We start from the raw sequence: 13,812 nt of genomic DNA, 5'->3' as shown, positions 1-13,812 counted from the left end.
TAGCAAAAGTTCTGGTCTCTATTATTTTTTGCCTACTCACATTGTATAAAAGGATATTTTTCACAATACTGCTCAGGGGTAACATGCAATGTTGAGGATAAGGCTATGTGGATATATGTAATTGGATAAAGAACTGTAGACTGCCTTGATTTCAAACCAAAGATAATATCTGATGCTTTAAAAATTCAATACAAACCATTTAAATGGATTACATTTATTCATAGTCTATTTCTGAAACTAGTGGCTGTTCAGTGTGCTGGTGGCACAAAGAAGTAAATGTGTTGGTAAAAAGAAAAAAAACTGAATTTTTATAAAGCTATTTTGAAAGTAACTCAATGCCATAGAAAGTAATATCAATTATTCTTTGCTTTTCAGTTGATGCTGCAAGGCTACTCCAAATTTTTATTCTTCAGTTCAGCATCTGCAAAAAAGGGCAGGCACAGAATACCTCACTGGGATATTTCTGGGTATGACAATCACAAGAAATAGTTCTTTAGAACACACCCTGAAACATTTCAAAGGTTTTTTACCCCAAATATTGACTAACCCTGGATGTCCCTGGAATAGGAAACTGCATTGGAAAACTGAGCAAGGGGGAATAAAGGTAAAGCCAGTTATAATCTTGAGGGTTCCTATAACCTATATCCTGTGAGACAGCACAGTGCAGGGAGAAGGGCCTGGCCTTTGAAGCTATTTTTGTTTTTTTTTTTAAAGATTTTATCTCTAAAGAGATGGTAAGGGAGGGAGAAAGAGAGAGAAACATCAATGTGTGAGAGATACAATGATTGGTTGCCTTTTGCATGCCCCCAACTGGGAACCTGGGCCACAACCCAGGCATGTGCCTTGACTAAGAATCGAACCATCAACTTTTTGGTTCATGGGCTGGCACTCAATCCACTGAACATACTAGCCAGGGCTGAAGCTAGTTCTTGGATCCACCCATTATAACCTCAGCAAGCTACAAATAGCACTAAGCTTGGATTTTCTCATTCACAAAAGGTGATTAAAATATTCAGTGCTGAAGATGTTTAAAAGATCAAAAAGGATAACATATAAGTAATGTAACCAAATATTTAATGCTACATAAAAGTCAGTTGCTTCATTATAACTATTAATAATATAAACATATATACACAAATATTCATATAAATATTCATATATATATATATATATATATATATATATATATAGTTGCACTTTTTCAGTAATCAAAGGAAGGTCTAATCCAGTGGCACACTGAGTACTCAGAATAGGCTTCACGGCAATATGTTGGGAAAATAATGACATTCAACAAAATGCACTATAAAAATTTGCTTTGTAATTAACCTACTCAGAATGAATGAATGCACTTTTTAAACCTATAATATCTAAAGCCAGGATTTCAAATAAAAAAAATAATAAACACACACACACACAAATATCTTTTCCATTATCATTAGTCTTTTACATTAACCTGGTATATCTTATTGAGTTTAAGAGATCCCACTTTTCTTTAAACATATTGATTAAATACAAAGAAAAAATGGTTAATGGAATAGAGGTATAAAACTAAAATTCTTACTAGGACTTCCCAATTACAGGAACCCAGTTATACATGCTTGCAAAATAAACAAAAAAGTTAGTGAGCAAATAGTTCTAGTTTAAGTATACAGAGCATAATAATTCAAAAGGATTCAGCTTCAGCAGAATTTTATACAGAGTTTATTTTTTTAAAAAAGCTAATTTCCAAATAGATATAATCTTTTGAAGTATGCTACATACTTTTTCTTAATAGTTGGAAAACTATGTTTGGACTCTAAGTAAAGCGATTTCTAGAGAAAACACATGATCCAAACCTGAAACTAAAATCCCAAGTACATATACAGAAATGTGTGCAGTATTCCCAGGATGTATGTAAAGAGGGAGAGCCACTTAGTAAATGTATTGGGTTTTGGTAATAGTATAATCCACTCTCATTAGGCAGCTCCCTCTTGTACATTAATATGTGACATCACACTCTCATATAACATTTCATAGCCGAGTGAAATAAAAAGCTCCTCCAGATTGCAACTGTAAGATAATCAGATTCTGTAATGCTCATTATAACTGCAATTATGTAACAAAACTCTCCAAAAATAGTTCAGTTATTGCAGTTATTAATCATTCGGTTTAGTTTCAAGTACTTGCTTTATAGTCTGCTGGATAGACTCCATTATTCTACAAGCTCAATGTCGACATTCAAACATGTGCAAGTGAATCTGCTGTTCTAATGGCCTTACGGCATAATTTACCCTTTCAGTTCGTCGTTGTGAATGCAAAAAAGTAGAGAAATAAAGCTGGTGTCATAAGAGTCACTGATCTTTGCAGTAAACAGAAGGTGGTCCTTAACAAAAAACAACTTAGCAAATAAGAAACTTTTTTGCTAGAACCAGAAATAGTGCTGCTTAAGAAGTTAGTCTCAGAATACCAAGCATTTCTTACAGAAAAAGGTGGAGGAAAACTCTTGAAGAATCTATGTTTTTATAAGGAGAAAACTTATAAGAGGGCCAGCAAATGTGCATTTTTAAAGGTTCATAGTACCAACATCACGGATAGAATGTATTTCTAAACATTTTGTGCATAAAAGCAGGTAGACTAATTTAACTACAAAATGCCAAGTAAAAGACAGCAGATTTATTATACAGAACAAACACCATCTGTACCACCTTAAATCATGGTTATAGATACATTTCTAGAAAAATATACACCTGGAAAATTCTCAAGCCTAATCTCTGAGATGCCAGAGAATTAACTAAATAGGATTCCAAAACAGACCCAGAGATAGCAACTCCATAATTATTTAAATATTAACATGTAGAGAGACTAGAAAAATAAGTAATAATACATTGACATAGTTTACAAAATTCACATCACTAATTTCAAAGAGTCCATGATTTTTTCAATTTGGCTACATACATTGGGCCCCAGGCTTTGCCCCTTTCTGGAATCACCAAGAGTCCACATTCCTGGCCGGTGGGAGCAAATGTGAAGTCTTGGGAGCAAGTCCTTGCCATTTCTTTAATGTCCACAGGCATGATATTACTGTAGGAATTTAAAATTTCACTGATCACATCTTGATTTTCTGCCTTGGAAAGCGTGCATGTAGAGTACACAAGTAACCCTCCAGGGCGTAACGCCTTAATCCCAGACCTGCATGTAATCAGGAAAACATGTTAGATTGGTTAGTTACGTGAAAAGCAAACTAGGGGGTCTGAGGTCAAGGAAACTTACATTCATGAAACAACTTATGCTGACTCGGACTGTAATAACTTTGGATGTTTTCTTGCCTTACAACTATTTCATTTTAATGTACCTGTGCATGGCTAGGAAAATGGTAATCAAATCAATGAACACGGGAAAGACGGACAGTGTATTTGACTGGTTTGCTGTTTTGTTCTTTTGAGGACAGTAGGATCAGGGTAGAATATGAAATAATAGGCTTGTCTCTGACTACACTGAATGGTAAGCATGGGCAGGTGGAGTGGAGCAGCTGGACTTCAGGAGAGGGGTTGGGGCACAGGTATAGTTGAAGTCATGTGAATAAGTAGGATTTCCCACTTATTCCTAAAAAAAGTGGACTATAGGCAGACACTCAGAGAACGTCTGTACTTAAAAGTAGGAAGAAATTAGAAAAGAAATTAAGACTTCACCAGATGAAAGTATAGTTTATGGGAAGAAAGGTTTATTTGTTTGTGTGTGTGTTTGTTTTTGAAGGGAAGACCTATACATATTTACAAATGCAGTTGTAGCAGAGGAGACGTCTCAGGCTTCAGAGTGCAGATGCAGAAGTTAGCCTTTGAAAAGATGGGGTTCTGCTCTTCATGGGCAACAGGATGGGAGCATGAACATGGAACCAGGATGTTTTAAGGTAAATGAGGGTTCAGGATAAACAGCCTTGATAAGAAGAGTGGAGTGGGAAGCAAGGTCATCCACTGAAACATAAAGCTAGAAAAGTTTTAGTCCAGCTGCTGTGGTAAAACTGCAGAGCAATTACTAATCAATACCTCAAATACATGAAAAAGAAATCATGTTCCAGAATCTTTACTGGGTTTAAGAGTACAGTCAGCCCCATGTCTCCCATTTATATTTAAACAACAAGAGCACATCCCAGTAACAGAGGTCTATAAATAAAGATCTACATAGCAAACAGTTATTTGCAGATGTGATTAAATAAAGGCTCTTGAGATGGAAAGATCATTCTGGATTATCTGTGTGGGCCTAATGTAATTACAAAGATCCTTACTACTGGAAAAGGGAAGCAGGAGAATCAGAGAAAGAAAGGTAATCACTGATGCTAAGGCTGGAATAACGGGATTGCTGGCCAAAGGCCAAGGAATGTGAGCTGTTTCTAGAAGGTGGAAAAGGTAAGGAAATGATTTCGGGCTGCTATAACAAACATGCCATAGACTGGGTGATTTAAACCATGTAAGCATGTATTTCTCACAGTTCTGGAGACTGGGAAGTCCAAGATCAAGGCACTGGCAGGTTTGGCATCTGATGAAGACCGGCTTCTAGGTTCACAGATGGTCACTGTGCCCTCACATGGCAAAAGAGAGAGGGGGCTCACTGTAGTCTTTTTTATAAGGGCACTAATCCCACTCATGAGGGCTCCACCCTCATAACCTAATCACCCCTGAAATCTCCATTACCCAATACCATCACCTTTGGAATTAGGAGTTCCACATATAAATTTTGGGCCTGGGGGTAGGTATGGGGGGCACAAGCACTCAGCCTATTGCACTCCCCTAGAACTTCCTGAAGTAACTGTAGCTCTGCTAGCACCTTGATTTTAAAGCTATGACTTCTAGAAGAATAAGATTGTGGTAATTTGTTATAGCAGCAATAAGAAACAAATGCATACTCGGTGATGGTATTTTTTTTATTTTTTTAATAATGATATACTAAGGCATCGGTAGATTTTGCTAAAACTATGTTACAGCTGTACTCATTTTGGATCCTTTTCTATTGACTACAGTAATGGATAAAATATTTTCTTTTAAAAAGTTAGATTACTGTGCAAGGAATATATGCAGATTATCTGTAAAGTTATAGCATTTGGTCCTAGTTCTACGATTAGCCAAGCCAATGCCTAGTCAAGTAAGTATAATCCTTTCTCATTACAGTTATACAAAAGTACATAGAAGCCTTATCATTTACAAACAGTATGTTTCTCGCTTGATGCAAAGTTAAATTAATTTCTACAATGTTGCAGATGCTGGCTGATTCTTCTGCTTTGTTTTCATTACAACGTTCATAACTTATCTTTCTAAAATTAGATTGGTGTAACTTAACTGGTCTCATTAATTTCTAAACAAGGAAATTGTTTAAAAGGCTTTATTACAAACTGGATTAATCTCAACATCCTAGGGCAAAATGTTAGGGATTCCTGTCAAATGGTTTGTTGCTGTTTTGCTGCTGATGACTGTTCTTTAAATACCATTTCTATCCTTTGGCTTGTAGTAGTGGGGGATTTTAAAAATGCCATCATTTGTATTTAAAGATCAGGGAAAAGAGGCAATGAGAGAAAGAAAAAAGAAAAACCTCACTCCCAGGGTTCATAAAGCCAAGACCTTTCTATGCTAAACATTATTTTATGCCATAAAAGGCAGTTTTTCTCATAAACTGAACCAGTCCAATATTGAGTTTACTCCTGGTTTTGGAGAAAGTATAACTCTATTTCTATATTAGCATTTACCAATGCATATAAGAGTTTCTTTGCTTTTGATACAAAAATGGCTCTAGGTGCTCAATTTTAATTAAGGCTGGAATATTTAACAACTCTATAATCAAATTAGTTCAATGATTTAAAAACCAATACTTCTGGTACTGATATTCCATTAAAAATCAAAAGATAAATTTATTATATATTTTACAATATACTAAAGGAAAATTAGCACATGCTTAAAATATATGAACATAAATGTACAGTACTCTGGCCACTACAGTAGGGCCTAGGATAAATCATCTGCTTCCATAACAATTCACAAGTTTTAAAACAGTCCATCAGAATATAATAAGTATTATTATAGGTTTCATTCAAATCATAAAAGGACTATATATGTATTTGCAAGATAGTAAGGTGTGAGAAAGGTTGTATTGCTTCAGGTGAAAAATGGTAAGAATTCAAGAAAGATATTGCTTAGTAGTTCTTAACAAGCCTAGTAAGAAATTTTAAATTCTGGAGGATAAAAGAAACACTTAGAAGTTAGAAAGACTTGAGTAGCACCTAATACCCGGAAAAATTGTGGTAATGACCATATGGAAAGATATGGCAGGATTAGAAAAGAAAAACAAGACTTGCTGGAGCTGGGTTCTAACAAAGGCAAAAGGTTTTCTATGCTTATGAAAATTTCTGTGCTATGCAAAGCTATTCTTTTTTTTTCCTCACCTGAGGATATGTTTATTGATTTTAGAGAGAGGATGGGAGAGACAAAAAGAAACACTGATGCAAAAGAGAAGTGTCAATTGGTTGCTTCCCATATGTGCTGACTGGGGATTGGACCCACAACCTTTTGGTATACAGCATGACACTCCAACCACTGCACCACCTGGCCAGGGCAAAATTATTTATTTTTTAAAAAATAAGATGAAGGAAAACCATACAACTAAGCAGCATCCATTTTGGCATAATGATATACTCTGCTAATCTCCAAATTAGCTGTCTTTCGACTTCTTTTATGGCTTAACAAGACCCTGAGTAATGAGTTATTGTTTACCTGTGCTACAGCACTAGGTTGTATGAAATTACTCAAAAATCAAATTGTATTATGACTGGCAAGCATTCTCTACCACTGAACTGTAACTGATGCTAAAAAACAGGTTCGCAGAGCGTTCTAATCATACCAGTACAGGGCAGAGAAAGATGTTATGAGTAACTACAGCAGATAAAGCAAAAGAATTATTTTGATCAGATTAGGTACAAGGCAAACCTAATACTTTGAACTGAAATAAGAACTAGTAGACATTATTTTTGGTTTTGTATATCATTCAATATACAATGTCCAACTATAATGTAGAGCTGCGGAAGTATTTCTAAAGGAAGCAGACTTGGCACATAGTAAGATCCTTCTATCATTTTCCTGAAACATATATATTCCCCTCAGAAGCCTCCTACCTAAGTGCTGATTAAGCTTAGCTCTTCTTGAAGTAAGATTCTATCTCACAACACTATTGTAGGAAATAAAGCTGACCCTGATTATAATATTGCATTAAATAGAATGGGAAATGCTTTTACCCAAAGTACTCCTAACAGAGAAAGAATGGCTTTTTTTGGGGGGGGGGGGGGGGGGCACAGAACGTATGCCAGATACCCTACTGTTTTATGGCAGAGGTTGGCTGGACAAAATTCTCCAAATCTTTGTCTTTCAGTGTATTATGGAATAGGCTGAAATACATTCTGTGTTTGAACCACTTAGTTAATAAAGCAGCTAAAAACAGATCAAAACATATTCTAAAAAATAAAGCTATTAAATAGAATATAATGTTAAGTTAAAATTTCCCTATTTACAAACAGAAAACTTATTGATTTTTGGCAGTTCAGAGTGTACCTAAATGGTACTTCAGGTCTACTATGTCTTACAAGACTATTGTGAAACCCAAAAAGCTCTACAACTTACAGTTTTTTCTTAAGTTTGAGAAGATTCATTTGGCCTCAAAATCTGACCTAAATTGATATAAAGCTATTCATGGTCAATACTTAACCCCTGTGGTATAACTTATTCATATGTTTTTCTGAAAACATATTGTTTGACTACAGGGTACTACCCCAGATACTACTGGGTGAGGTGATTTACCAAGTATGTATATTACCTTTTAAAAAACACAAAAAGCCCTGGCCAGTGTGGATCAGTTGGTTGGAGCATCACCTATAAGACAAAAGGTCAAGGGCACGTGCCTAGGTTGTGGGTTCAGTCACCAGTTGGGGCACATATGAGGCAACTGATGTTTCTCTCTTGCAGCGATGTTTCTCTCCCTCTCTCTCTCCCTTCCCCTCTTTCTAAATTAATAAGCATGTCCTTGGTTGAGGATAAAATAAATACATCCAAACACAAAGATGGAATTCTGAAACACATCTGGCCTCCAAGGTTTTGAATATTTTGTACTTGTATTTTAGATTCAAATGAGTTGTAAATATCTTCTGTACTGTATCAACATGAAGAATTAGTCCCATCATTATCTGATGAAAGCTTACTTTAATTACTTTTTAAAAGTAAACCACTTAAACACTAACTTAAAAAGCATCTGAAAGGCGAATCTGCAGTCTACGTGAAGGAGTCCATCAGTGTTTCCTTATTCTAATACAAAGAAAGAAGGAAAACGGGATTGTTTTTATGTTCTATCAACACACCAAGGCTTCCTTAGCACTACCCCACACGCCCCTGGCAAAAAGGGTGTTTTAATTCGTATGTTTGTTATTTTTAAAAGAACACTCTGTACAATCAATAACAAAGCCACTTTCTCAGGAGTTCATTCTGTCATTTTGTTCAGTGCCTTTCACTGAATTTCTCCATCCTTGAAAGATCTGCTTAGAGAAAAACAGAAAATCAAGTCCCAAGAGTCATTTAAGATACTGGCTTAGAAACAAGAAGAGAAAGTATTGCTTTCCCAGCACAAGAAGAGAGACCACTTTTATACTTCCAGACTAGTCCATGTAGCTTTCCAACTATCAGTAAAGTGTGATGACTCAGGAAAATAAAAGAAAAATAATTACCCAATTTTAACATCTTGAAGAAAAAAAAGTATTATTTTAATGAAAGAGTAAGTTCCATGACCTTGAAAAACTAAACAAACTAAAAACTAAAACATCTTGGAGCCCCGACAGCTGTCAAAGTCCCAAAGGGAGGGAATTTCAAACTTAACAATAATTGAAAACATGATGTAGGAGGGTGTCCTGTTGTTTCTATGGCAAATTTCTGAATCTCAGAGAATGTTATTTTTATAAATAGCTATTAAAACAACCTAACACATTTTTAAAATATAAATTCCACTTTTCTGTTCTATTCTTGAGGTCCTTGATTAGAAATTTGGCATTCAGCTGGAAGGGTCAGTATTAATTACATCACTAAATTTAACTATTTTTTTCATTTAAAAAGACTGAGCCCAAATTGCAGAAGGAAACAATCAGCACAGCAATAGTGCCATCTTTTGTCCAAAGCAGAAAGTAACTTTTGTCCTCATGATTCAACATCAGGAAATACATAACTTCTTTCTATGTCTTCCTTGTAACATGTTTCAAGTTACAATCACTGTCTCTCCTGCAATTTGAGAGGCAGAAGCAATCATAGATGTATATACTCTTGAATTAAGATTAAGATTACAATTAAGCCCTGGCTGGCGTAGCTCAGTGGATTGAGCGCGGGCTGGGAACCAAAGTGTCCCAGGTTCGATTCCCAGCCAGGGTACATTCCTGGGTTGCAGGCCATAACCCCCAGCAACCGCACATTGATGTTTCTCTCTCTCTCTCTATCTCCGTCCCTCCCTTCCCTCCCTAAAAATAAATAAAATCTTAAAAAAAAAAAAAGATTACAGTTAAGATTACAGCTAAACATTACCATGATTAATACATTTATTCCTCACCTTCTTCCTGTCCCTTTCACTACTATTAAAGCATCAAGGCAACAGCTATCATTCTTCCCCAGGTGTAAATATGGGGAAGCAATCAAGAGAAATAGATTTAAAGATCCTATATTGCCACAATACTAGCAAGTCAGTCTGTCCCCCTTGTTTTAGAAACTTTAGCATTAAATGTTTGTTTGTTTTTTAAAGATTTTATTTATTTATTTTTAGAGAGATGTGGAAGGGAGAGAGAAAGAGAGGGAGTGAAACATCAATGTGTGGTTGCCTCTAGCACACTCCATAGTGGGGATATGGCCTGCAACCCAGGCATGTGCCCTGACTGGGAATCAAACCAGCGATGCTTTGGTTCACAGGCCTGCGGGCAATCCACTAAGCTATACCAGCCAGGCATTAAACATTTTTTTAAAACCAAGTAAGATTGTAGTAATTTAAAAAATTTAAAATTATAGGACCATCGATTCTGCAATCGGTTCCTTGTACCAAATAATATTCAATTAATATCTCCAAGATTCTATATAAGATTACTTTATAGGGTCACTTACAAGTTATGTAGAAAACAGTTATATAATACCATGAAAGAAATGTATGAAAGCTACTGGCAATCTTTGTATCTTACTGCTCAAATGACAATTTTAACTAAATCCAAAACTGAAAAGGCAATATGCTTCCAAAGGACACTACACACACAGTACATATTCCTCCAAAAGGGATTCTTATTTTTTTTAACAGAATAAAAGGTAATGGAATATTATATTTCTGAATCGATGGGAATGTGGATTTGGTCCAGGAATGAAATGAGATGCTGATCCTATGTTAATGAGTGAAGGACAAGTGATGAGCCTAATTAATCATATTACCTTATGTTTATTTGATGCTTAATTTAAAGAGAGCTTAAGCCTCCACACACAGAGCCTTAATAAAACTTTATGGGGTGCACAGGGTAAATAGTCTGACCAATTTATCAAAAGGAGAGTCACAAAGACTTGGTGACTTAACTGAAGTTACACAGCCAATTAATGCAGCACAAAGACTGCCACAAGCTGAAGCTTTTCAGGGACCACGAGCTTCACCAGTGCTACATGCCCTGAAGCAAATATTACCACTGCTAAAATAAGTATGGAATCTGGGGCAGTAAAACAGAGAATGCCACATGCATACATTTTATCGTCCCAACTGTCACAAATACTTACTGAAGGTAAAGAATAACTGCTTTTAAACACATTTTTAACACACAAAAAACTAAGATGTAACAGGTCTGAAAATATGACCTGAGAGTTTTGGCTACCTGCTTCTTTTACAGAGCATACAGCCTTCACCTATTAAAGTGCTATTGCACAGAATTTACGATAAAATAAATGAAAGCAAATACCTCACACTGAGACATATTTTGAACCTCTTCATCACAGACTGACATCTAAATCAGTTTTAAAAAATTTTAACAAATTACTCGTTAGAAATTCAAAGCTAGTGACTTCATTAAAATTCCAAATAATTTGGAGTAATTTGGTAATTATTCCAAATAACATGGTAATTCATTTACCCAAATTTTGTTTCCACAACTCTAAAAGGTAGATTAAAATGTTTTCCTCATAAGCTTGTTGATGAGTACATAACCAGTCTAAACTGAAAGTCTTATTTTGCAGCCCTCATCTTACTCTATTAGATCCTGTCATTCACCCTCAACTTCAAAACACTTTGTATCACTTTGGCCTCCTGGATGTGAGTCTTTGTGTTCATCTCCCACTTTGCTGAAGTTCTCTTCTGGCCTCCTTCTGTACCTTCCCAATTCCTCCTATCCCTTAAATATCAGTCTTCCCCAGAAGAACTTTATCCTTGCTTTCTCTTTTGCTAATGTTAGAGGTCTTACATGTCATTTCAAACATTTCAATCTTTCCATTAAGTTTTGAAACATGAATTATCATTTTCACTTTGTAGATAAGCAAACCAAGGTAAGAGAGTTAAGCAACTTGAACAAGTCCACTCAGTAAAGGTAGTAAATGTCCAAAACAGGATCTAAATCCTAACACTAGAGCTGCAAGCGTGTGCTCTTAGCCAGTTATCCTTGACACGTTCTTCTCCTTCCCCCTTTAGAGCCAATCAATCACCAAGTTATACTAACTCTCCACTGAAAATACCCTGCAAACCTGACCATGTCTCTATTCCCTTCCCGTTCACTTATTTAAGGCCTTTGTCATCTACTTCTTGACCACTGTAAAATCTTTCAAATTGTTTGTTTTATTTTAATTGTTGTTCAAGTACAGTTTTCTGCCTTTTACTACCATTCCAGCCCACCCCCTCATCTAACTGGTTTTCTTGTGAAAGGATTTTCTTGTTAATTTTCTCTGCATCCCCCGCTGTTCTCTGATCAGGCGATTTCCAACTTGTGACAAATATTGGGTTGACAAAATAATTCATTTGTTTTTTTCCATAAGGTGACTCTAGTAGTGCTTAGTTGTTTTTAAACTTCATTCAAAACAATTTTTAGATTGTATTGTGACACTGTCATATCAGCATGTCTTTTAAAAAAAACATCAAAACTAGTGAATTTTTGTGTAGCCATTTTAATATTGAAGATGGAAGAAAATGCTCAACACTTTCAGTATTTTATGCTTTATTATTTCAAGAAAGGTAAAAACACAACTAATATGCAAAAGAAGATTTGTGCTGTGTATGGAGAAGATGTCATGACTGATTGAATTTGTCAAAAGTGGTTTGCAAAGTTTTGTGCTGGAGATTTCTCACTGGATGATGCTCCACAGTCAGGTAGACCAATTGAAGTTGATAGTGATCAAATCAAGACATTAATTGAGAATAATCACCATTATACCATGTGGGAGATAGCTGACATACTCAAAATATCCAAACCAATAAAGTTGTTGTTGAAGATGAAAAATGTGTCTTTTACCTTACAGAAAAAAAATACGTACTTTTTGGCCAACCCAATACTTCTAATTGTTCCTCAATAGCTGTCCTCGTTTTCTTCGGTAGTAATGGGATTTTTAATTGGGGACAGATAAGGCTAATTTCCTAAACTGCCTTTTACTAAAGGTAGTAATATGACTAAGTCATATTCATGAGATGTGAGTGAAAGTAATGTTGAGTTACGATTTTTCGCTCCTTCCTACAAGTTGAAATTCAGATTAAATAGCAAGAGCTGGCATAGCAACCCTGGACCATGAGGGGGAAGATAGATGGGGCCTCAATCCCTGATGGTTGTGGAGTCTGGCAATCAACTGATTGCCAGGACCTTGGAAAGCCCACTCAGACTTTTACTTAACAAATACTACAGGCTAGAAAGCCTGTTATTACAATTTTATGTGTCAACCTGGCTGCGCCACTGTGCCCAGATATTTGATTAAACATTATTCTGGATGTTTCTGTGAGGATATTTTCAGCTATAATTGACATTTAAATTGGTGGACTTTGAGGAAAGCAAACTGCCCTCTACAAGCTAGTAGGCCTGATCCAGTCAGCTGAAGGCCTGAAAAGAACAAAAGACTGACCTTCTTTGAACAGGACAGAATTTGGTCAGCAGATAGCTTTCGGCCTTGACCCACAACATCTGGTCTTTTTTGGATCTCCAGGCTGCTGACCCATCCTGCAGATTTTGAACTTGTCAGCCTTCATAACCATGTGAATCAATTCCTTTAAAAAAATCCCTTTACACACACACACACACACAAAACTCACCCTTTGGATTCTGTTTCTCTGGAGAACCCTAATACAGCCAGTAACCCTTATTATGCCATTGAAAAACACTTAATAAAATCACAGTTTATAATCTCGAAAGACAGATCACATGCTAAACAAAACTTAGATAGGATGATTGGAAGAAAATCTCAAAATATTAGTATGTGTTAAGGAGAGACGGCTCAATAAAGATCTTGAGAATTTGGAAGCAGAGATGAAAGGAATACAACTCTGCTAAGGCAGGCTCTCTGCCTGTGAATCTAAATTGATTAAAAACTTCATAATTTGGGCCTTGAAGGGTTGGAAAAGTCAACAGATTCTGTGCCCCAAAGTGAACTAGTGATAAAAAAAGGTATCCCTGAAGAGCCCGCTCTTACTGAGATAAAGCAGTGGCCTGAAGCCTCACTCAAGCACTTCTGAATAAATGTTCTTGTGTGGGCAACAGGATTCAGTCCAATAGCAAAGATGTTGCTTTCATACCTCACCTAATAAAATGAAACAAACTTTTGATACACACAATGGGAACAA

At 36.0% G+C, this 13,812-nt stretch overlaps 1 protein-coding gene across 1 annotated transcript in view; it reads right to left on the bottom strand.

Moving 5' to 3' along the window:
- Positions 1 to 1,057: 1,057 nt before the first annotated feature.
- Positions 1,058 to 13,812, bottom strand: part of NSUN3 (NOP2/Sun RNA methyltransferase 3) — a 60,384-nt gene continuing 47,629 nt past the window's right edge. The window contains exon 6 of the mRNA XM_028504922.2: positions 1,058 to 3,168. Coding sequence (XP_028360723.1) covers positions 2,898 to 3,168 — 271 coding nt within the window. The 3' untranslated portion in view covers positions 1,058 to 2,897. The remainder of the gene's footprint in view (positions 3,169 to 13,812) is intronic.

The sequence above is a fragment of the Phyllostomus discolor genome, chromosome 2 (assembly GCF_004126475.2).
Source record: "Phyllostomus discolor isolate MPI-MPIP mPhyDis1 chromosome 2, mPhyDis1.pri.v3, whole genome shotgun sequence".
Lineage (NCBI taxonomy): Eukaryota > Metazoa > Chordata > Mammalia > Chiroptera > Phyllostomidae > Phyllostomus > Phyllostomus discolor.
Note: the sequence above shows the minus strand (reverse complement) of the source record. Positions and strands in the feature narration are given on the sequence as shown.